The sequence below is a fragment of the Cyanistes caeruleus genome, chromosome 2, assembly GCF_971803275.1.
Source record: "Cyanistes caeruleus chromosome 2, bCyaCae1.hap1.1, whole genome shotgun sequence".
Classification (NCBI taxonomy): Eukaryota; Metazoa; Chordata; class Aves; order Passeriformes; family Paridae; genus Cyanistes; species Cyanistes caeruleus.
The window spans coordinates 18,930,810-18,956,751 of NC_141702.1; the positions used below are offsets into that span (position 1 = coordinate 18,930,810).

The 25,942-nt window shown below is 36.1% G+C and overlaps 1 protein-coding gene across 4 annotated transcripts in view; it reads left to right on the plus strand.

Moving 5' to 3' along the window:
• Window positions 1-25,942, plus strand: part of PXDN (peroxidasin) — an 82,491-nt gene that overhangs the window by 30,292 nt on the left and 26,257 nt on the right. For 2 of the 4 annotated variants that reach the window (XM_086875950.1, XM_086875952.1), the window contains exons 4-14: window positions 3,751-3,822; window positions 11,274-11,345; window positions 11,927-11,998; window positions 12,483-12,652; window positions 13,977-14,094; window positions 16,092-16,261; window positions 17,198-17,470; window positions 18,756-18,872; window positions 20,088-20,246; window positions 23,321-23,433; window positions 24,410-24,566. In XM_086875950.1, the coding sequence (XP_086732076.1) occupies window positions 3,751-3,822; window positions 11,274-11,345; window positions 11,927-11,998; window positions 12,483-12,652; window positions 13,977-14,094; window positions 16,092-16,261; window positions 17,198-17,470; window positions 18,756-18,872; window positions 20,088-20,246; window positions 23,321-23,433; window positions 24,410-24,566 (1,493 nt within the window). The remainder of the gene's footprint in view (window positions 1-3,750; window positions 3,823-11,273; window positions 11,346-11,926; window positions 11,999-12,482; window positions 12,653-13,976; window positions 14,095-16,091; window positions 16,262-17,197; window positions 17,471-18,755; window positions 18,873-20,087; window positions 20,247-23,320; window positions 23,434-24,409; window positions 24,567-25,942) is intronic. The other 2 variants (XM_086875951.1, XM_086875953.1) reach the window with 1 other exon arrangement.

A 25,942-nucleotide genomic window follows, 5' to 3' on the forward strand; every position in this document is an offset into this window, starting at 1 on the left:
AAGAGAGAAGATAGTTGGGAATTGAAGGTAAACACATTATTACCATTTCAACATGTAGAATACTAGAAGATTTGGAATCAGAAGTGGAAAAAATGAAGGTAAGTTAAAAAACAAAGAATTCAGGAGGAGATACGGCAAAATATATAATATAGGTTAACTATTAAAAAGAACTTTCCAGATAAAGAGAACAAGTATTAGACATTTACAGAGCAGTGAACTAGAAGATAACATGAAGGAAGTGAAAGAAATAAAACTGGGGAATGAAATTAACTTTGTCAACAACATTGTGTGTTTGCTTGGTATGAAATGCATAGATGAGGAAACAGACATAAAAGTATTACCATAAGCATGTGGTAAATGATAATTAAGACTGTATGAGGTGTGTCAGTTCCACAAATACTAACAGGGAACATGCAAGTTTTGTTTTCTGTCTGTTGAATGGAGTAGTAGTGGCAGATGACGTGTTAGAGGTTGGCCAGAATGCGGAATTTCTGACCTCACCCTTTCAGAATGAGATTAGGTCTCATTTCTTTCTGTGCCTTCTGCCACTTTTGCTGTCCTGGTCATGCTACTTTGTCCTCTGGGCAACTCCAGTGATTCCAGATCTCTTTTTTTTGCAATTCATGTTGCTAGTTCCACTGTATCCTTCATGTTTCTTTGTAAACCTGTCTTTGGGTGTTTATTTACTCATGAGATTTAACTCTACAATGCCTGTTAGTTTTTGATTTTTTCCCCCTCTAGTTCCAAACAAATATATCTGGATCTTACTTTCCTTGAATTACATGATTTTTAAGATGGCCCCCAAAAAAAAAAAAAAAAATGAACCCCCCAATAATATCCTCATAGGCAATCTAGCAGGCTTTTAAATTAAATTTTCTCCCAAATTTTCTGGTAACTGATCACCTATTTGCTAATTTATTAAGTGTATGATCTCTCGGAGCCTTGCTTGGGTTTCTGGAAAAGAATGTTTGTTTGTTTGTTTGTTTGTTTGCTTGTTTAACATTTATAGCAATAGGTATTAGTAATTATCCAAAAATAATTTAATGTCTTAATAGAATACATCCCTTTTTCTTCTTAATCCACTGTTTGTTCATCTCCTATAAAATTCTAATATTCAGTTCGGTAAGAGAGCTTTTAGGTAAATTAAATGATAAATTATTTTTTCCCTAGTTGTACTAAATTTGTTTTCTGATAATGTAACTGAGGTAAATTTTGAGAATGTTTGTTAAAATTTAGCAGTGTTTACAAGGTTTTACTTCTATAACACTGTATGTACACAGTACCATTTTAGAGGGACAAATATTTTTTGAGTGATACTTATTTGTACTATATATTGTCATGTCTCTCTCCATTAGGCAAATAATTACATATTTTTCTTTCTGTTAATATCATCAGTGAAACAGCTACGTAATTAAATGGAAGTCTGGTTAATGCATTTGTCATAGAACATGAGGTAGCCCTGAAGTTGCTGGGGTTTCTCTGTGAAGGGAGGATATGGTTGAGGAGGATATGACTGAGGATTGTTGAGTTTCCTGCAGCTGAGGGTTTTCTGGTCAGAATGGAAAAAGCTCTGGTTTAAAGCTGAATCCCAAATAAAGGCTCACTGCAGTGGCTTGGTAAGAACTCCTAAAGGCTGCTCCCTTCCATGAAGTGTGGCCTGCAATCCTTCAGTCATTATCCTAGTCTAACTCACCTCTGATTTTCACTCTCTGCATTCTTTTGTCTGCAGAGAGTGAATAAAAGTTATATAAATTATTGTGGAAAACATTTTAAAAAATCTGATTAATATTTTTTGAATAAAATTGTTGAAATGCCCACAAGACATAATTAACTGAGGGTGGTTATCCAATCTGTCTAAGCCTACTTTAGTTCTCTGGTCTGACCAGAAGTTTAGTACTCAGAAATAAAAGGGATTTCCACACTGCCAAGTGGAATTAAGTGTATTAAAAAAGATAAATAACACTTCAGCTGTTCAATCCTCAAAATTTTCTAAGGAGTGAAAAGGTATGTTTAAAATTCTCACAGGAAAATAAGATAGGAATTGAATATCAAACAAGAAAATTAAAGAGAGAAAATTGTAGTGACTGTGATCCTCAAATGAATTAGTAAATCTGAGCCAAAACACATATTTTAATACTCATGAAATGTTTTTTTTCAAATAGAATAAAAACCAGTTCCACATATAAAATCACAGTTAGCAAATTATTTTTGACGTTTTTATAGTAATTTTGCACGACAGTAGTTTTTTCCTGGTTTTGAATATTTTAAAAACCTCAGAAATTTTTACTTCCATGTTGCCTGTTCTTGGAAGAGCTTTGCTTTTTTATTCAGATACATATCTCTGTCAGATCTGAATTTATGCATCTGAATAAATCAGAATAAATCAGAATAAATCAGAATAAATCAGATATTCAGGAATCTCTGTATATTAATGTGTCGGATTCTCAGCAAGCAGTGCATTGTAAAAGTTAATTTATTCTCAAAGGAAGGATACTACTCCTTATTGCTCACCAAAGTTGTCATTAGCTGATTATCAAATACCTACAACTTCTTTCCTTGTTAGGGCCTATTGTGAAATGTTGCCCATTGGCACATCACTGTAAAAGCTACCACCATCTCCAGCAGAGCCAGTATTTTTTCTGTTGCACCAAAAGGAGTTTGCAATATTTCCAGTAAGTTACTGAAAACTTTAATAATGGAAAACCCAAAACCACTACTAATAAGATGCCTGCTAATAAAGTCATTTGTGGTACAAAGTCTCTTCATCCCCTTTTCATAGAAACCCATGCCTGATTAACTGAGTTTCAAATCATTTGTTAAATAATTGTGAAAAAGTTCTTAACTGCAAACCTGTGCCTATTCTAACACAAAAAGAGTGACTGACACTGAGCCCCCGAAGTATTTTCATTGGCTGCCTCCATGCAGAAACTGTAGTCATCAGCTAAACTGTGATTTTTTTCTCCAGTACCCTCTCACTAAACCATCCTTGCTGCTAAGAGCATGATGAACATGACCACATACACTGATCCTTCCTGATTTATTTTAATTCCATAAAAAAGGTCTAGACAACAGACGTGATCATACTGATACTCCGCATGTTTATATTGTTTATATTTTAGAGTACCAATGGGACCTAATGTCCATCTTCTACACAGTGATAAAACAAATATAGAGTGCTGCTTTATGGATGTGATACCAATATTCTAACTTGTATTTTTTTTGTTAATATTACAAAGGTGACACAGGCGGAGTTACAGAAATTTCTCACTTTTCTTTGTTCTCCAAGTCCAGTAAAAGACTCACTCTATCCTAATTAGAATATTTGTACCAGTATTCAGATGAGATATTTTAAAGAAAACAAGAGGCCAGTGGCATCCCTGGTATGTTCTGGTAAAGACACTTTTAATGCAATTCTGTCCCATTGAGTTGAATTTATTTTGACATTTGGCCAACCAATCAAGAAAACAAGGGACAAAAATCCAGTAAGTAATACCAAGAGCACTGGGAAGCCCAAGTCCATTTGGGTATCAGCCTCAGGGCCTTCAAGGCCCCAGGCTTTTGTCTTTCCTACTAGTCATTTGGGATGAAATCTCAAGGACAGAATATTTTTATGTTTTTAGTTTTTGATTTGTATTTTTTTTCCTAATATGTAGTTGAAAAACTGTCTTCACGTGTCAACTTAATTCTTCTTTTCCACCTTCATGTAGCTCTTGTTTGTGTACTAATATTACTGATTGTTTCTTGTTTCAGCTATTTGTACAAGAATGAAATCCAGTCAATTGACAGGCAAGCATTTAAAGGACTTGCCTCTCTAGAACAACTGTAAGTGCCTTTTCTCTTCTGTGCTGTCATCTCCGTGGTTCCCCTGCAGAGGAAAAGTGCACGCCTTGACCCATACATCCTACCTGCATGCTCTGCATGTCTGCACTCCCTGGGTTGGGCAGAGAGCCCCATAATCATCTGCATGTGAAAAAAACACAGTTGATCTCTGTGTCAAATTCCTCATTTCTATGTTTGTCTTTCAGTTGTGATTTGCATTCCTGGTGTCTCTATACATTGTTACCTAGCTTTGACAATGGAGAATTATTGTGGAAAATGTTGAAAACTCATGTGTATTGCTTAGAGATAGATTCTGCTTTCATTTCTGCAGGTTTTTATATCTCAGTTCTTTTGACTGTAGCAGTTACTTTGTTTTATGCAGCATAACTAAAGCTGAATTAGCCTCTGCAAGTTCAACCCAGTTTTGTTATATTTTGAAACAAGAACAGTTTTTAAATAAAAACCTTGCTATCATTTGTGTTAATCATTGCCATATACGGATTTTTAAAAAGTAAGGAAGTTCATCATTTGCAATGTAGATGTTTCAGTAATATCCTCCAGAAAGATTAATTAAAATCATACTTGTTTTCCTGTATAATGAAGAATAATTTCCACTGAAAAAGAATGAATAATGCAGTCCTAAACATGAAAAAAACCAGTTGCATTGATTCCATTAAGGTCAACTATATTTTGTTTTATATTCACTGTGGGAGAGACATTGACTTGCTGGCGTGAGTCCAGAGAAGGGCAGAGAAGCCAGTGGAGGGGCTGGAGCACAAATCCTGTGAGGAGCAGCTGAGTGAGCTGGGGTTGTTTAGTCTGGAGAAAAGGAGACTCAGTGGAGACCTTAATTTCTCTCTACCACTACCCTGGGAGGAGGTTGTAGTGAGTTGGGGAGTTGTCTCTTCTCCCAGGTAACAAGTGACAGGACAAAAGGAATTGGCCTCAAGTTGTACCAGGAGAGGTTTAGATTGGATATTATGAATTGGATAAAATGAAAATTTTTTTCATGGAAAGGGTGGTAAAGAATCAAATCAGGCTGCCCAGGGAAGCAGTGGAGTCATTCTTCCTGGAAGCATTCAAGAAATGACTGGATATGGCGCTTTGAGGTCATGGTTTAGTGATGAACATGATAGTGCTGCTAGGTTGATGTTTAGACTTGAAAATCCTAAACGTCTTTTCTAGCCGTAACAATTTTATGACTCTGATCAGAAAGCATTGTTCTACATTCATTGTGATAATGTTTAGAAAAAAGAAACTGCAGTGTTTCACAGTTTGACTACCAAATAACAGTAGTAAACCAATGAGTTTCGCAGTGTATAAATTGAGGGCTGAATATAAATTTTTAAACTCCTGAAAGCTACCAGTGTATTACAAGTGTTCTATATGTAGCAGTTTCCTTGTTACTATAAACCTCTAATGGTTATTAGTAGACACTGAGTATATATGAAATAAAATGACACTTCATAGGGGTACAAAATCATACATGCTCCTTTTAGAGTGCAATAGATGTCTTTTGAAAGAAGAGCTTCTATGTAAAACAAAAGTGTTAATTATAAAAAGTATACAAATATGTAATGTTTTTTCTTAATGCCTTTCTCCTCCTTTTACTCTAGAAATTATTACTGCACCATATTGATGGCAACTGGTAGAGTAGATGGTACTTGCATGATAATAGCAACATTTAATTTCTGTGTAGAATTTGGAATACTGAGGCCCATTTATTGAATTATTGTTTCCAAAATAATATTCTTTCCCATGCCACAAGCCTCATATGTTGCAAGTGGCAACATTTGTCCTTTTTTCTTGTGCTCTTTTTTTCCTGTTGATCTCTGTTATTACTGAAGAACATAAATCAATATTAAACACTTTCTGAATACACTTTTCCACTATGTGGCAGTTAAGCCTCTCTGCCTATCAGCTTAAGCTCAAACTTTTGGAACACCAACATTATTCAGTATGAAACTGAGATTCAAACTCATGGCTTGAGTCTCATCTCTAGCTGGGAAGTGTGGAAATGGAGCCTGGCAGAGTCACAGCTCATTGCCTGCCCATGGGCCATGGCAGCACCTGCAGCTGCTGGGGAATGGGGGGCAGGTAATTCCCCACTGCCTGCATCAGAGCTCACTGCTTTTTAGAGCTCTTCTCTCCCAAACAGAGAGCTTGCCAGGAGGGAAAATGGGAGCACATGAAGCCAGTGGCAGGCACAGAAATAAATTTAATCTCTTTGAGATTTTCAGTTTACAAGAGATTTGGCATTTATACATCTTTGCATAAAAATATGTTCTGACTCTACAGGGTCTGTTTTATGACATTAGCTTTGGAGAAAAACTGCTGACAAGACAAAAGTTATTCTTGGCAAACAAATTCCCAAGTGCCCTAATTTCAATTTTGAATTGTATTGACAGTACTATGTCGATGTTTCTGCATTTGAGGTCTCTGTGGCCTCAAGTTATCAAAGATATTTTGCTACCGGTTGTGTTAACTCAGCCAAATGCTGTTCTCAATGCTCAGCAGAGTTCTCAGAAGTAAACACTGTGGACCACATTTCAGGGAAAGATTTGTTTCACAGCAATTTCTTCTACTCCAGTGAAGCAGAATTCAACTGGTAGTTGCTTTTTAAAAAATACCTGAACAGCAGAACAAACACTTTTTTGCTGATTGTTGCTGTTAACAGAAACTAAATGTAGTTAGATTCAGGAGGCCTGTTGCATGTATGAGGGACAAAACCCCCCAAGTATTTACTGCAGCTGGCAGGTTCCTCCTTAAATCTCTAGAGCAGAATTCTTAGCTGCTGATGTAGTCAAAATAGCTTTTCCTTTGGAAATTTCTGCCAAGGGAATAAGAACTTTGAATCAGATCTTGAAGCCTATTTGTGCTAGGGTGAATTCTGAAGAAAAATTGGCAATTTTAGCTACTTGAACATGCTGAGCCATATATCTCTTTTGTCACCTAACTTATCACCTGTGACTGGGCATGAGGGGAGGGAGTCAGCTGATGAAAAGTCGCTGCTTAGTACCAGTTTAGACACTGGTAAATCTGCAAGACATATGTTTGGGTCTGGCAAAGGCAGCAGAAAGCGGCAGGAAGCTTACATTTTTTCAGAGCAGCAGCCAGAAGGCAGACAGAACACGTGAAATGCAAGGAGGGCTGCCTCTGTATGCCTGGGCTTAGACAACTGCTCTGTGCCTCTGTATGCCTGGGCTTAGACAACTGCTCTGTGCCTCTGTGTGCCTGGGCTTGACAGCTGACTCCCACCTGAAATGTCACAAATACCCCGCTTGGGAGGTCATGAGTTTGGATCCCAAGATCTAGCTTTGAATGGAGTCCATTTCCAGATGTGTATACATTGCTTTGCTTCCAAATATCTGTCATATTTTGGAGATCTCAGCTTATGAGTTGTATATATCAGGGACAAAAAGTGTACTCTCCCAGTATTTAACAGTGGGATACACAATTATTAATGTTATTATTTAAATCTGTTTACCTAATCCTAGCTATGCATTTTCTTTTAACTTTCATATTAACATACTACTTTTGTTCTTTATAAGCTATTATTAGTCATGATGTAGTTTGCGTACACATATACATATTTAGGGGGAATTAATAGACAGAAACCTCAACTAACATAAGGTGATACAGTTTGTTATATTAAGCTGATTTACCTCGACTCCATTTCCAGTATTTTTGAAGTGTTGCTATTTATTTTATTTTTTTATAGTACAAGTTCCTGTTTTTGCATAATTATGTCAGCAGTTATGCACATTTAACACAGTGGACTCTGTGTAAAGTTGCTGGTAAAACTATCTGTGGAAAGGAATAATGAAAGATAATTAATTAATAAATAATCAGATGAACCCAAAGTGATGGGGTCTTGAGGAATATATCCTTAATATTCTACAATAAGATCATCTAGGGACGACAATCTGGAAACAGATACTTGTCTGGCCTTATTTTAAAAGTCTTCAGTGTGGATTCCATAATCTCCTTAAGTATCTTGTTCCAATATTTTATATCATTACCACAACATACATTTATATCTTTTTCCTAATGGTTTAAGGCTGCTACTTCTTGTCCCTGAGCAGGGAAAGCTCTTTGATAAATATGGAACATATATGTTTGTTCATTCTCTTTCAAATAATCTAAAGGGCAAACATGCTGTTTAAATATTCAGAACATAGATTATACTCAGCTAATGGGTTAGTAAGTACTTCCCCAAAGATGTGATGATACTATTAGAAAAGGAACAATTGGCATATATGATAAAAGTTCTCCCCAACAAAAGCTACAAAGATACATAAGACATAATCCTAAATATAGTGCTGTGAAAATGGGACTGAATTTTACTGTAAATTTTTGTCCTATAAGATTAATAATAAAAAAGACAATCCTATGCCATGTTTATTTGATAAAATCTTCCTCTCAAGGTGTTTCATTTGGATTTTTTTTTCCCTATAAGTATTTCCTTTCCTTCTGTTTAATTCTTGATAGTGACTTTGGAAATAAGAAAGAGATGTAGGTATTTAAAAATCACTTCTGCACTCTTTTTCTTTCAATTTTCATTCTGAAAGTATTTTTAATATTTATCACATATTTATTACATTTAATATTTATTACATATTTTAAATATTTATTGCAGTCTTTTTAACATTTATTACATTTATTACATTACTGTTTTTAGTGCTTTGTACTCTGAGCACAAAAGATGACTATAAAGATGTGATAGTGTGAGATTATTTCCTGAATATGATTACCTTTAGCGTGAATTTTAAATCCAAGCAATTACCATATTAATTAAAATATCAAAATATACCTTTACAGAACTTTAATGTGGCACACAGAAGAAAATAATAGAAGTGATAAACCTAAGTGATAATACAGGAATAAAGTGTAGGTCATTATGCCAGGGATTTTTTATTCCTTTTATTGTAGTTTTAAAATGCAATCTGGTTTCTGCATCTATTTATTTTGAATTACAAATTATTTTGGCCAGATATTTAACACCTTGTTCTATTAATAAGTTACGTGATAGGTTGCTTAGGACTTTTTTAGGTCTAATAATTTAAAGATCTGCAAAACCCACCTAACTTGTGTAGCCCAACTACTGTGAAGCAGTTAAGAGTATTTTATAGCTGGATTTCATTATTTGATTTTTTTGAGCTACTTTAGACAAAGTGGTGTCTGATGAGGTAAATTTAACTATTCTTTAGCAACTGAATTATTGTGTTCATATCTGCAGTAATGTGGGCTTGTAAACAAAGCAAGGTTTATAACAAAAATATATTTTTTAATTTGTTTGGAAAAATAAGGTGACTTTTCAGGCACATATTGATTACATCTGTAATTCTAATAGTCCTGAGTACTAAACAGCCATTGTTTCAAGATTTGCAATGTATATGCTACTTAGAATACCTCTCTCAGGTGGTTTTTCTCTCTTTCTAATTTCACCCTGATTTGTGGCCCTGAAGAAGGGGTTGTGTGCCTCAATGTGTCTGCTTTTACCAATGTTTATTCAAATAAGAGGTGCCTACAAACTTTGCCTTGTCAATGCCAAAGAAGTGAGAGAGATTAATTTATTTGGAATATAAAGAGATGTGTTTGCAAGGTGCTCACGAGACATAAAAATGCGAGTAGAATTAAGAAAGCTAGAAAGGAAAAAATCACTGCTGCCTGCAAAAGAAGTAGTCTTTGTAACTTTTTCCAGAATGAAAGCTGCTTCAGAGGTAACAAACCCTATAGCTGTGCCTGGTTTTTCCCTTCGTCCTCCTTCATTGCAGTGATCCCCACCTTGCCTTGCCCCCTCCCATATGCTGATCCTGAAAGGGGGATGAGCAGAGCCCTGGCTCCTGCCAAGCTGTGCCTGCCCATCTCATGGCTGGGCCATGCCCAGTCCTTGTCCTGCCAGTCCTTCCTCGCTCTGAGGTCTCTCTTCTCTCTACTGGCAAATTGAATGAACCGTTCTGGAAATATCTGCCTTTGAGATCTGATTAGAAGAAATAGCCATGTATTTTCAACGGGGAGATGAAAACTGGAAGTCACAGCAAGGTGATTCAGTCCTTGATTCTTCACGCTAACAAGACCATGCTCTATGCTCAGTGTTTGCCATGGCCAGGCGTTGCACTGGCAGTAGGCAGGCTTGACACTGTGATGTGCTTGATCACGGCCGTGCTGATTTATTGGCTTTTTCCGTGGTCCCCATTCACTGCTCCTTGGCACCGCTCGCTGGCTCGCGCTTGTCCTGGGAGGCTGCCAGGCATGTGCCTGGCTTCCCTCTGCACGCGCCTTCCAGGGCTCCCTGCAAGGCCTTGGCTGGAATCACCACTTCTTCCCGCTTCTCTCTCTGCCCAGCCGCCATCTGGCTCAGCTCAGGCAAATCCCCTTGTCCTTGTCCTGTTCGTGCTGAGGGGTGATGTTTCAGGAGATACTGAGCTCTGAGTTATTCTCACTGCTTTTAAATAATAGGCTTTTTTGTTCTTCAGACCACAGCGATTTCTTGATAGGCACATTCTCCAGAGGTTCCTGAGTTTGTCTGAGGTCAAATAGGAAACTTAAAGAGTTTAAAGAGTATAAAGATATAATCAGGATCCAAAGTCTATAAATCATTTTCACAGTTTCTTGTGCCAGTCTTATCTATTACATTTGTTTTCTCATCGCAAGGTTAAGGAGTATCTCGGAAAAATAGTCAATGCTGAAATGATCCTGTCTTTGCAGTCCATTTTCACAATACTTTACAGACTTACAGTCTGGCTAATTTTCCTGTTAACTTTTTCAACTGTACAGCATTAACAGCTGTATAGATTTATTGTTGTATGATGCTAATAGCTTGCATAAGCATCAAGAGAGCATCAAACAGCACCAATTTCTAGGAAGCCCTTTGTCTAAAGCCAAATTAGTTAAACTTTGGTTTATATTACAAATTTGGTTTTGAGAGTATTCACAGCTTTAAATGTCAATGTTCATGGACTAGAGAAGGTTATTTCTCTGCATCATTTGAAATTTTCACTCACGGAAATAAAGGCATTTGCTCGCAGAAAATGTTACTGTGCCGGATACTGTAAATGTTTTCTAAATAACCTCTAACATTTTTCCTAGGAAAAAATAATAATTTTCTTTTTTCATTAAGTTATTCCAAGCATGCATGCATACAATGAATATCATTTTGGCAAAACAGTGTTCAAAGTATTATCTTTCAAATCTCCAAAGCAATGGAGGGGTTTTTTGCTCATTTGGAGTTTTCTGCTCATATATGTACACACTCAGTGTAGTGATCTGCAAACCCTTCTTTTATTTCTCAGTTTCAAGTATTAGATTCAGATGGTAACAGAAAAAAAGCTGCTACATCACTATGGCCATTTATATCTGTAAAGAGTATGGAAACAATAAATTCTTTAAAAATATTTCACCAATTAAGAAAATTGTTTCACTATTTTTCTTTTTGTTTAACATATTTTCAGGTATCTGCACTTTAATCAAATAGAAACGTTGGAACCTGAATCCTTTACTCATCTTCCAAAACTTGAAAGGCTGTAAGTTTGTTTTTCTTGGGGTAAGATTCAGAAGAGAGCTTGCTTCCTTGTTTGAATTAAATCAAGCATTTGAAAAAAAAATAGTGTTTTTATCATTGCCACAGATTGTTTTTAATCCAATTTTTTTTTAGTGTAACTACTACGTAGTCTTTCCAAGAACACTTTGGTGAGGCTGACCTTGGAGGCATGCAGAAGTGAGCATGGCCTGTGGTTTATTTTTCCTTTGCAAAACTATTTCCCAAAGATCTGTGACCAATGTTTGGCCTAAAATAAATGTTATAAATTAAGAACTAGGCAATTTATTTCGGACCTTTTTTTTTTTTTTAATTTCTAATTTGAATGCTTATGAACTCACTTCCTTGTAGTTACTTATGGCTTCTTTATCACCACATGGACATACCCAAGTACACCTTGGAGGCCACTTAAAAAATTGCAGACAGTGAGTTGCTGAACAGGCTTAATTTTTTTTTCTTAAATTTTCTTAGATTACTTTCTCTTGAAAACCTTCCAGAAGTATGTAAATGAAATGAATGCATCACAAAATCTGAATTATTACATGCATATTTCTGTGTTTTTAACAGGTTTTTGCATAACAACAGAATAGCTCATTTGATTCCTGGAACATTTAGTCACTTAGAATCTATGAAGAGACTGTAAGTAAATTGAATTATTATTGAACTAATGTAATATTAATTAACCCAATTAGACTGTACCTTCTCTTGCAATATTTATCTTCCTTGCAAATGCCTTTTATGGTGTAATTATTTTAAATATTGAATGTTTTTTTTCTTAACTGTGCTCCAGTTGTTTATGTGCATAGATTGAGAACATTATTTTATATCTATTTTCTTTAGTTAAAGACTAAAGTTTGTTTCCTATATTGGATTTGTTTGTAATCATTATTTTATAGAATAAATAATATACATAGATTGTTCTTTGGGCAATAAAAATAATACACATTCTTCTAATAAAAACTACCAGAATGCCTATAACCAAGTAAGCATCACCTGTACTGCATGTTGGGCTGTTGTCTGTATTCACAGATAAAGGCACTGCTCCATTTACAGAGCCATGCTGGTCCTAGCAGAATGGCTGAGGCTTGCTAACAGAGCTGTGGCTGCTCCTTGTTTTGTGCAGGCGTTTGGACTCCAACGCTCTTCACTGTGACTGTGAAATCCTGTGGCTGGCGGAGCTGCTGAAGACGTACGCGGAGTCTGGCAATGCTCAGGCAGCAGCTACCTGTGAGTATCCGCGGAGGATCCAGGGAAGATCAGTGGCCACAATAACACCAGAAGAACTGAACTGTGGTGAGTTTGCCACTTCCTGATGGATTGTTTAATAGGTTGCGTGTACCCAAGCTGTATTTTTTGAGGGAGTTAGAATTATTTGTTCTGTTTATTAACACTGACCACTTCTGGTTAATATTGGTTATACCTAGAAATCTGCATTCCTTTTCTAGTTTTGTGTACTTCTGGGTGAATTGATTGCTTTTACCCTTCAGCCTGTCTTTAATGAAACAAATATAACCATGTTTGAAATTTCCCCTTGAAGAACTAAAGGTGATTATCCTGAAGGAGTTTATTTTTCCCTTTTGTATTTCAGTTCTGATCATAACAGGATTGTCAACTAGGGTCGATGGTGTTGATATTATTTGGTGCTGTTTATTCTCTTCTGTATAAGTGAAAGGAAAGAAAGGTGCTTTACTGAATTGTTCCTGATGACACAGTTCTCGCCTTAAAAATTTTTGTTGGTGTAGGAATTGGTGTTGGGCCACTGAATTATTTTTTGACTCATCTATAATTACAAGAAGTGCCCCACACAGGCACTGAAATCCTCTGCCACTGAGGATTAATGGACCTTTGTAATCCTTCTGTCTGTATTCCTTCACCCTAGGGGTGCAAAAGTTTGGCCCCATGGGCACCCTGGGACTTGGCCCCTCACCTCTTGTGTTCTGAAATCGAAATGCAGATTTCTCATCAAGCTATGGGCATTTGCCTGCCCATCCACTTAATGAAGTAAATAAGTATAAATATAATAAGTACAAAATAAGTAAATTTTTGGTTATGTGTTGGATATAATTCTGATAATGAGAATTACGACCAGAAGCACCTACAAGGTTCTTGAAAAAAGATAGTACCAAGGGAATTTGGGGCAAGAATAATGCACATGGCATCCTACCAGCTCTCTGCATATCTAAGGAGTCTGAATATGGAAACTGCAGGAAGCAAGCTGTACAAATTATTCTGTGAGGCAGGTTAGGCACTGATACTTATCTAGAGGAAGTTATTTTAAATTGCATTTGTGCTTGCTGCTTTAAAGTTTTTCCTTCATAGGCAATTTGAGTCTTTGTTCAAATAAATAAAACAGCCACTTTAGAACGTGATACAAATTTGCACAATCTATTTGCAGTCTGCTGAAAGGTCCTAAGGAACCATGAAGGAGGTCAGAAATCCCACAGTCACTTTTGCACAGGGAAAAGTGAATTTAATCCTGACTAAGCATATACATATTTTAAGTCGTAACATTTATGAAAAATATTTTTTACAAGATGTGTGGAAATATTTTTGTTTACTAGTTTTTAGTAGTTTTAAAATAAGTATGAGTTCTTTGTATGTTTTATTGTTGATACAGAGAGGCCAAGAATTACATCAGAGCCTCAGGATGTGGACGTCACCTCAGGGAATACAGTGTACTTCACTTGCAGGGCTGAAGGCAATCCTAAACCAGAAATTATCTGGCTTAGAAACAAGTAAGTTTAAAAGAGGAAGAGAGAAACTTGATATAAGTACATTTGCCTGTGTGTGTGTGTACATTTCTGGGTGTATGTCCATGTGCAATGTATGGTAATATGTGAAACAGTTACAGCAAAAACATGCTATAATTAAAATAAGCATATGAAGTAATAATGGCCCATATCTTTTTTATTAGTAATTCTGAACATTTAAGTTGGTAACTAGAAAGTATTATTACTCTAGTACTATTTGTAAGATGTTCAGCTGCAAAGCTGCTCACACCTGTAATACTAAATCATTTATATATATATCAGGCAATCCACTGTGGACATGTTGCATGTACAGTCTGCAGATTACTCAGCATTTGCATGTGTTTTGGGGCAGAGCAAAAAATACCTTTTTTTAAGGACTCCAGCTGGATACAATCAAAATTTCAGAGAACTCTTTCTAGAGCCCTAGCTCCTCTGAGGCACCTTCTCTCAAGGTGTAGCTCTGTCCCTGGAGAGGAGGGAGACAACCATTTTCAGCCTCCTCAAACCAGTACATGGGAGGGCAGGCAAGTCTTACAAGACTGTAGTGTAATTCAGGCTGGAGGAGATCTCCAAGGTTGGAAGAGGCCTCCAGTGCAGCCTTCTGAGATAGCACAACAGACTATATTGCCCACATAGTCTGGGCAACCTGCTGTATCTCTGTCCCTCACCACTCAGAAGATGTGGGAAGGTTCTATAAAGGATAACTATCATTCAATGGCCCAAGGGCCAGCCTGCTGCAGAGTGGCTGCTCAGGCTGTGCCCAGAGCCTGGCTCCCTCCAGCTGTGCTGGACCTGCCTTGTGCCAGCACATCACCCTCTTAAACTGGTGTCAGCTTACAGTGGACATATGAACTGTGAGTTTATCATCAGCAAATCAGACTTTGGCTTAATAATGCTGTTATACAAATGGAGAACCTGACCTGAAATATAAATTCCCTTACAGTTTATATAAGACATGTTAGTTGCTGATGAAATGGTGTGGTTTAGAGACCTGGTTCTATATCTTTCTGCTGATGTCAGTGAGAACCCCTTGTGCAGCAAAGGTACAGCATTTATGGAGTATGTCAAGAACAGAGCCTTGAATAGTATAATTATTTCTTTAGAATTTTCTCTGGCTTGTGTATTTGTAATACACAAAGAAAACGCATTCAGAATACACATAGGAGTTTTAAGAAGAAACTTGAGCTTGGGGTGAGGGATTATTGACTCTGGCTTGTTTCCTGGCTGCATGAATGAAAGCTAAGCTCTTTGCAAGGTAGTTGAATATGGCAAGATTTCAGTCAAAAGCCATCAATGTGGTGAGCAGTATGTTGAATAGATCAGTAGGCTGGGTTTTGTACATAAGGGGTGTGATCTCATCCCTCCTCTGTGCTTTCCTCATCATGTAGTGAGGGGTGGACTGAGGAAAAGCTCCTTTAATAAAACCCCTTAAGACTTCTTAGGTTACATCGCAGAAACTCATCCATGACCTAATCTAAAGACCTGACCTTAACTTATATTTTAAACCATTACAAATTATAATCAGGTTCATTAGTGCTCCTTGAACAATCCAGGCAGATGTTGGCACAAAGATAGTTTTGTAACAACTAACCTCTCTCTTAGTATCTTGAATATTGAACTTGCATGACATATTCCAGTGGAAACAATTTTAACTGTGTTATCAATTAGAACAGCCTTCTAAAGGCCAGATATGTGTATTTGTTCACTTTTTTTTCCCTGTAAGCTTTTCCTCATAGAATTATTTCAACTTCTCATTTTGAAGATGCATTACTTGCATAAACATAATAATTTCATTATTTGTTTTTCATCTTCTTCTCTTTAGGAGAAAATTTAAAGTTCCATTATTTTTAACAAAGTAAAACTTTTTTTCCCCCACAAGTTATTTTGGGTAATTTATCAATTTATCTCCTGGGTTTGTTATTTGCCAGTTTTCTGCACTTGTGATTTAAAGGTTTAACCCTAGCAGATCCTTTTCTTCTCAGTAATGAGCTCAGTATGAAAGAAGATTCTCGTCTAAACTTGCTAGATGATGGAACATTGATGATTCAGAATACTCAAGAAACAGACCAAGGCATTTACCAATGCATGGCAAAAAATGTGGCTGGAGAAGTGAAAACTCAGGAAGTTACTCTTAGATACTTTGAGTCACCAGGTAAAGAACATTAAGTCTGAAGTTTGTATTCAGACAGAGTTGTTTTGATAATAAGATTGCTAAAAGATAAAATGCTTTAATGCTTGAGGTGTAGATTTGTTTGGTTTGGGAATCTTAAGAACTAGATCATGAGGCTGTAATATCCCTAGAACAAAAATGCAACTCAGCTGGTTAATTAATATGTTTATTGTAATTAATATGTTTATGTAAATTGTTTATTGCAATTTTGATAATAGTCTCGTAGGCCGTAGAAGGGTTAGGAAAGGAGGCTTTGCATTGCAACATTGCTCAATGCAGTAACGTTCTCTCTGGATACCAAAAAACCACAAGCTGCTGAACAGGCCACTCATGGAAGCTTCAGCACACCCTGTGCAGCCATCCTTGCTCAAGAGCCTTTTAGCCCTGTCTAGCCAAAGCGTCATGTTTGGAAGGACTAAATTCCAGTCCAGGACTGTAATGTTTTTAAAACACAGACTTTGCTGTGAGAACATTTTGTTTTGACACAAAGAATCAGGTAAACTTAAAATGTCACTGCAAATTACTCATGTACTTGAAAAAAGTTACTTAAAACGTATCTTAATTGGTTTTGGCTTTTGTGCACTTAGAACAATTTTTAGCCTGTTTTTGTTTTGGGTCTCAATGTCCATGCCTCTGAAGAGACCTCTATAAAGATCAGGATAGGAGAACAAAATGTTTGAAAATTGTTTTCATGGGAGTTGAAGAAAAAACATCAGAGCAATTATGAGCTTTTTTTTAATCTATTGATGTCTGGAGTTAGATGAGATTTAAAGCAAGGTAGAGTTTGCACCGAGATTAGAGGTACGTTGGAACACAGCTATTAAACCCCCCCAGGTGTCCCCAGTTATAGACTATATTTGTCTAATTTAGAGCTGTGCAAGCTAAAAGCTGCATTTAGATATTGCTGTTTTCTCACAGCCCGGCCAAGTTTTGTGATTCACCCACAAAATACCGAAGTGTTGGTTGGGGAGAGTGTTACCTTGGAGTGCAGTGCAACCGGGCATCCTCAGCCACGAATTACCTGGACCAAAGGCGACAGAACCCCTCTACCAAATGACCCTCGTGTCACGATAACTCCATCAGGAGGACTTTATATACAAAATGTAAAGCAGGAGGACAGTGGCGAGTACACCTGTTTTGCAACTAACAGCATAGATAACATCCATGCAACTGCATACATCATTGTCCAAGGTAAATAATGTTGAACTAGGAGAGACATATTACTTGAAATTGTGTGGATTTGTCTTTTCTTCTGAATTGACAGAGCCAAACTAAAACCATAAATGTTTTAACTTCTAATTGCACTGTTTTAATCCATAGGGAAGTTGCTATACATTTCGCACAGAGTAAGGTATTATATACTATTTCCCTGAAAATTATGTTTCATTAATTATTATCAGAAGTTTAATGTTTTCAAATGTTAATTTCTTATGTTTTGTAACATGGAGGAACAAACAAGCAGTGTCAAATTTTTGAATGATTAAATATTTCTGTAACAGGCAGCAATGCTAGAGATTAGAATTTGTGCCTGGAGAACTGGAAGTGGAGTTTTGAATAGAGATCTGTGCCACTTTTCTTTTGTAGACACTTCAGTGAATGTGGAAAGGTTTTCTGCTGAGTTTGATAAGAACTATTATTCTACCACTTGAGACATTTGCGCAGCTTTTCTGCAAAGCAAAAAAAAAAGTCAAAGTACTCTAACTTGTGATTGCAATAATTGTGATATTGTATGTCAATAGTGTGATTATAAAGTATTTGAGATCAACTATCAAAGTCTCCTGTATATGTTGATAATATTTTTTGCAAACACTTTCATGCTGAAACTTTTATTTCCAAAATACTTTAAGTAACCTTTAAATGTGTTTGTTTCTGTCCTCATGTTAAAATCTTTAGTTGGCAAACAGTTAAGATTACAAATTCCTTCTTAATGAGTTCTAAAGATATACAAAACAACTTGTCTGTGTGGTTTGTTCATTTATTATTTACCAGTGGATAATTGTGTTTTGAGAGCTGAACAAATACTTCTCACACTGGTAGTGCACAGTGTAACTGCAGTATCTGTCCCAGGCTCACTCATTGCTTTCATGGAAGAAAATAAGCAGCTTAAGAAGATTTTGATTACATTACATTTTCTTCCCAATTTAACTGGGAAGTTTTGAGAGAAAGAGAAGATTGTATTTTTAATCCAGGGAAGACTCTATGTTTGATTCTTACTCTACCTCTTGTTTTGGATCTGTGGCAGTAGATCCCACATGCCTTCACTGACATCAGGGCCAGGTTGTGAGAGAGATGCTCCTTTTGCAAAAGTGGCTTCCCTAACTCTTTTCTCTTTAGGGGTCACAATATAAAAAAAATCAATTAGCATCTCTCTTCCCTTTAAATATGTGCAATTTTAACTTACACAGGAAATAGTATATAATTTAGTCATGCATTTTTTCAATTTATTTTTTTAATGGCTTTATTTTCTCTTCTGTAGCTCTACCTCAGTTTACTGTCACTCCACAAGACAAAACAGTGATTGAGGGACAAACAGTTGATTTCCCTTGTGAAGCACAGGGTTATCCCCAGCCTGTTATTGCCTGGACTAAAGGAGGTAAGTGTGTTCCATTCTTACTTTTAAACTAGTAGGATCTTTTAGCAGTCATATTGGCATCACTTCTTTATTGAAAGGAACTGCATGTGTTTGTTTAGATGCTTCAGATGTCTCTGAAGGAAACAGTTTATCTCTTTCTCCTTCAGCTGGGAAAGGCAAGGTGTCCCACGGGAGCTAGCTGTCCAAGCATTTTTCATTTTTAAGTAAAAAAGAGCCACTAAAATATATGTGTCCATAATAGATTCCTAATAATAAATGTTTAAGAAATATGAGGCAAATTACACATAGCAGCATGTATCACTGCTGTTGTACTGCAGAAGAAATGGAGATGACTGTCATTAACTGGAGGTCTGAAAATTGGTGGGATGTGTTCTCGTCAGAAACCAGAACAGTCCAACCTGTAACTGGCACTGGTGCACCAGCATCTTTGTCACTTAATTCACATTGACAGAAACTACAGGCTGCACTGTGCTAACTGTTTTATCAAGTTATGGCTCTAAAGGCATTAAGCCAAATCCAGCAGGAAGAAATATTGTAGCAGATGTCTTATCGGTAAGCAAAAATTCTGGTTCGTTCAAGTGGAAAAACTCTGGCAGGCTAAATTACTCTTAGGAAATTATAAATTATTGTACATGAAGCAGATTTTTAACAAACTGTACATCATTTTGATGCTGGTAACGTCCTTGTTTCTCCCTCTATTTAGACTGCTTCAATCAAATGAAATGTCCAGAAAGTGAGGATAGGGTACAGACACTTATGTGCGTTAATTTTACTTATATTCCATTTTTTTCAGGGCCATGTGTATTTTTCTGTGGATTATCTAGGCCTAGACAAATGAGATAAATTGTGTCTTACACACATGGCAATGATATGACATGAACAGTAACACATGTTGGTGTTTTCATGCCTTCTCATTTGGATGCTTTAGCATGCTCCTTAGATGAAAATATTTATTTCTACCACAAACAAAAGAAGAGATCAGAATTATGATTGTGTGCATATGTATAATTTGTTTGCTTTTCATGTTTATCTTCTTAGAAGTAAAGGTTTCAAACTTTTTTTCTTGTTTGTTTTTGGGGTTCTTTGTTTGTTTTTTTATGAAACTTTATTATTTTCCAGTGTTTTATCAAATTTAGAACCTTCTGGGTTTTGTTTTTTCTGACACAAAGGGACTTTGTTGCGGTAAAGAGCAAATGATGTTGTTGTATGTTTCAGGAGGCCAGCTGTCTGTTGACAGAAGACACTTAGTTCTATCCTCAGGAACACTGAGGATTTCCAGGGTTGCCCTGCATGACCAAGGACAGTACGAATGCCAAGCTGTCAACATTATTGGATCTCAGCGAATCGTTGTATACCTGACTGTACAACCTAGAGGTATAACCCATGTACAGCTGCTGGGAAGATAAAAAAAGAAAGAGAAAGAAATATTTAAGCTTGCACTAAAATACACAGTACCATTTGTGATTATTTCTGAGTATATCTCCTTTTAGATACCAGGTGGTTTCCAATAAATAACATCTGGATACTTACTGGTATTTGTGGAGGGTATCATTCCTTTAGAAGAGTCTGTCTTCTGGGAAAGAGGTTTATCTGATTTACTTTTTTATTTTTGGTAAGAATTGGATGTTTGCTTTGAGGATGACAGTATTCCCATGCTTTGGAAAATATTTTATTTTGTGAAAAGTCTAGTTTCCAATGAGGCTCTATGGTGTTAGTTAAATGGTGTTATTAACGTAATGTTTCATGTCCAGAAACAGAATTTTATTTTACAGAAGCAGAATGAACTTCACAAAGAGAAGTAATTCCTTTTACTGAAAATAAAATGCTACAAAAGAAAGTCCTGAAATGCCAACCCCAAACCCCCAAACTCCATTTTTATACTTTTTTTTCAATTAAGTAACTAAGTAAGTTACTTTTAGGATAAATTGTAATCTTATTACCATTCATAATTTATTTAAGTACTTTGATGTTTATCTGAATTCAAGGAGATAAAACATGCAATTCAAAACATTTCTTTTTACTGACCTAATTTAAAACTGTATATTAGTAAAAAGGGCTCAAATGAGTTTAGAAGTTTGTCAGAAAAAAATTATATCGATATTTCATAGTTCAGAGTAGATGGATTTGTCAAAATAGAGATTTTTTTAAACTTATATAAAATGTTGATTAAAATTATATAAAACAAGTATCAGTTTAAAAAAGTTTTACAGCTTTCCAGCTGGAAAAGCTACAACTGCTTATATCCAGCTTTACACTGGACTTGAGTAAAATTTAATATAACAATTTTTGTGCAGCTCAGGTTGCAAAATTCAGTGACCAAAAGATAGTAAATGCAATATTGAATGCTGAATATGTAGCCTGAAATTGGTGCTCTCCACAGATTATTTGCAATGCTGTTTTCAATTGTGCAAGAAGACAATTTTTTTTCTTCTGGGCTTCTAACAAAAGGACTGTTCAGCTGGGTAATGTTTAGTCATTGTTCACTGTGGTTAAATCATTATTAATGAATAATTATTAATGGTCCAGGTCTGTTTGCTGGCATGACTCAGCTCACATCCACAGAGCCAGGCTCTCTTACCATCCTAGTGCTGGACATCTGTCCCTGGATGTCTTATTTGAACTGGTTTCTGGTCCTTTGCAGCCATTTGTGTACAGTTTACCAGCAGGGCCAGATTTGGTTGGTAGTATAAGTGACTGCAGTGGATATATATCCAAATGCTTCCCTGTAGAAGCATAGCCCTCCACCCTCTCCCACTCCCCCCTAAATATCAGTATCATGACATCAGTAATACAGCAGTATATGTTACAGCAGAAATAGAATTCTTAATGTCTTCATAATCCTGTATGTGCTTCTCGTGATGATATCTGAGTGTCAGGCATCAATTTGGATTTGAAGAAAATTAGAGTTTAAAAACACATTCACATTTTATTACACATATTCACAGTGGATTTAGGTAACAGTATACTCTGTCCTTAGAATTGAAGGTGATGTTTTTATGTTTTAAGGGTTGAGGTTCATGGGTGTCATGGAGGTAGGACCTCTGTCAAGACTCAGTGCCTCAGCCAGTCAGGCTGAGAGACTCAGCTGAATGAGTTGTGGAAGGTTTTGCTTTTGTCATCTAAGAAATTGCAGTTGTTGTTACTTAAAAAAAAATAAAACAACAACAAAAAAAAGGTAACAGAAGTTAATACAATATTAATTCTGTTGATTTTGTACAGATTTAGCTATGAACAGAAATATTTTTCAGAGCTCTAAATTAATGGAACTTAAGTGGTTTTGACAACTACTAGCCCATTATGTTAGAAGTTAAGAGTACTTCAAAATCATCCTGAAGCTGATCTCAGGAAAAAGGTCAAAGAATCGCTAAGGTTGGAAAAGACCTTGCATCAAGTCCAACTGTCAATGTAGCATGCTCACCATACCACCATGTTCACCATTAAACCATGTCCTTAAGTGCCATATCCACACATTTTTGGAACAGTTCCAGGGATGGTGATTGTACAACTTCCCTGGACAGTGTATTCCAGTGCTTGACAAAGCAAAATTTTTTCCCTATATTTAATCTAAACCTTAAGTGCAACTTAAGGGCATCTCATCTTGTTCTGTCACTTGTTACCAGCCCTTATCTGGACACAGTCCAGCACCACAATGTCTTTTATGTAGTGAGGGGCCCAGAACTGCACACAGCACTTGAGGTGTGGTTTCACCAGTTCTGAGTAGAGGGGGACAATCACTGCCCTGCTCCTGCTGACCACACTATTGCTGATACAGGCCAGGATGCCTTTGGCCTGCTTGGCCACCTGGGCACATTGGTTCATGTCCAGCTGCTGTCACCAGCACCTCCAGGTCCTTTTCCACCAGGCAGGTTTCCAGGCACTCCGCCTCAGCCTGCAGCACTGCAGGAGATTGCTGTGATCCAAAGGCAGCACCTGGCTCTTGGCCTTGTTGTACCTCATACAATTGGCCTCAGCCCATCTATTCAGCCTGTCCAGCTCCCTCTGTAGAGTCTTTCTACCCTCCAGCAGATCAACACTCCCACCCAACTTGGTGTTGTCTATGACCTTGCTTAGGACGTATGTCATCCCCTCATCCTGGTTATCGATGAAAATATTAAATTGGGCTGGCCCCAATACTGAGCCCTGGGGAACCCCCTTGTGACTGGCCACCAACTGGATGTAATTCCATTCACCACTATCTCTGGCCTGACCATCCAGCCAGTTTTTTATCCAGCAAAGAATATACACCATGGGAAGCTAGTTTCTTCAAGGAGAAAGGAATTTAATCGTTAAAATGAAGTTATAAGGAACTAAAAGTGTGAAGATACACTCATGTAATAGATTTAGAAATGTTCAGTAACTGATAAAAAAAGAGTGCTGACCTATTTTTTGATAATCTTTTGCACAAGTTGTGTTTCATACTTTATCAGTGTATCATTTGGCTTTTTTAGTGACTCCTGTATTTGCCAGTGTTCCCAGTGACATGACAGTGGAGGTTGGCACAAATGTGCAGATCCCATGCAGTGCTCAAGGAGAGCCGGAGCCAGTCATTACCTGGAATAAGGTACTACATATTCAGTTATTATAGAGAGGCAGTGGCCTTTCCATCTCTTCATTATTAATTATTGAAAGTGCTCATGGTCAAAGTATTGTTTCCTTTGATGTCTGAAAACATTACCTGAAGTCCAGTCAATAAGTATTTAAATTGGAGCATGTATATAGATACTAAACCTGAATTTTACATAGAAAAATATGCATATGTAATTATGCAAATTATTATGCAGACCAACTAAATTTCATAATGTATGCTTTGAAAGGTCTGTATTTAGTGACAGTTCTGTGTGAATATCCTACTAATATTCACACTTTCAATGATATTATAGATATAAAACAGTAAGAAATGCTGTATTGAAGCCATTTGCTAGTGCTAGGTTGAGACCAGCCAGGACAGGCTTTGGTAACTTTCTTTGTGGCTTTGATTTCCACTGATATAATAATTGCAAACTATAGAGAATTAGCAGAGTTACCAGTGAATAAATGAGTCGCTAATATTGATATTAAATTTTTCTAATTATATTCTTCCCTTCAATCAGAGAGTATTAGAAATTTACTTTAATGAACCGGAAGAATATATAATGTATAAATGTATACAATCTAAATGTATAGCACATGAAGAACTGATATATATATAATGCTCTTGAAATCTACTTCAGTAGTTAATTTTGAGAAAAATAAAATATGTATATTCTCGAGTGGTGCTATCTTATTTTTCAGTCATAGATTTTATGTGGTGAAAGACTATTAAAATTCTTTGATTTGTAATAATGAGTAATTTTAGAAGTAAAGAAATACACTGTACAATTTAGAAGTACATGTGATTTTTCTGTATAAGCTTATCTAAACCTACCTGACTGTGAACTTTTTGGCATACAAAGTAGAAATATGAAATTATAAATAAAAGCAGAAGAGGAAAAGATGACAAAAAACCATGTATGAGCAGAAGTGTGTTTTGAGTTAGTAAACTTCGGGCTTTCCTGCAGGATGGAGTACAGGTAACTGAGAGTGGAAAATTCCATGTTAGTCCAGAGGGATTTCTCACCATTCGTGATGTGGGCACAGCTGATGAAGGTCGCTATGAATGTGTTGCCCGCAACACCATCGGATACTCCTCTGTTAGTATGGTGCTCAGTGTAAATGGTAAGATACATGCTTGAGTATGACTCAGATTATTAGATTTGTCCTAATTGCCTAACATGTAAAATGGAAAAAAGTTGTCAAAATACTAAATTAGTTATTTCATTCATATTTCTATTTTTCTCCCAAGATTCTCTCTTTTTCCCCGTATTTTAGCAAGACAGTAATGTCACAATAAGAGTTTCTCCAGGTGTTAAGCTCCAAAACCAACTATACTTTGGGCTCAAGTTTATCTTTCAACTTTCTTCTTGAGATATTATGTAGAGCTTTTAGAATTTGCTAGTCAAATACCCAGTCTAATTTTTAGAAATAAGTTGACAAAAGTCTTCTGGCATCTTCAAAGTGCCTCATTGAAAATTAGGCTGCAGCTATTGCAAAACAGTTTAGGAAAGTCATACAGACCTTAAGAAGCTAAAAGAGAAAAGAGAAAAAAAAGAATATTTGAACTTGTTCTAATTATTTGAGAGTAATAATGGCAAATAATAGTTATCAACTACTACTATGTAAAAAATTACAAAAAAGCAACAAAAGAGGCTAAGAAAATAACTTTGCTACAAAGATTGACCATAGTGCTTTTCTTAGTTATTGACTAAAACTGCTGATTTTTCAGCTTAATTTTGTTGGAAAGTAAAAGAAAATGGCATGATTTTTGTGTCTCAGTAGAGAATAGAAGACAAGATTTTTGTATCTTAAAAAGATTAGTATATAACATAATAAATATAAAAAGTATAAAATTTATTTTTATTTAATTAATTTTATTATATATTTTATTCTAGAATTCATATTTATTTTTATTAAAATAGAAAATTAGTATAGAATTCTTTGGTGTTTTGAAGATTGATTTGAAGATATCTTCAATATATTGGATGTTGTTTCCCAGTGTTATTTGGGATGTTTTGTATTTTGCTTACTAAATTGATAAAGAGGTATCAGTGATTTTTCTAATGTATTGTTTGCCATGGTATCAATAAAACTATGATGTTACCTGTCTTAGGTTGCTTTTGGTAGACTTTTAATCTGTACTTTCTTCTATGAAGACTATTTCTTTAATCTGTAAACATCATTCAGGACAGAAAAATTGTAGGGCTATGAATCATTCAGTAATAAGTTTCTATCTATATGTATGAAGTCAACAAAGGAAAGAAAGTCTATGAAAATCTGGATATGCATAGCAAAAAACTATTTGTGTTTAGGAAAGATTAGCTAGTTCTCAAGTCACTAAGAGTGCTGAAAAATGAAACCTTGAGTTGAAATAAAACACCAGTGGAAATGAGTTTCATTCACTTAGTACAGCTGTAAATTGATCATTATCTGCTGAAATCACCAAACCCCAAAACTACTTATTTACTGATTTGCAATAAATAATTATAATGTGGGTA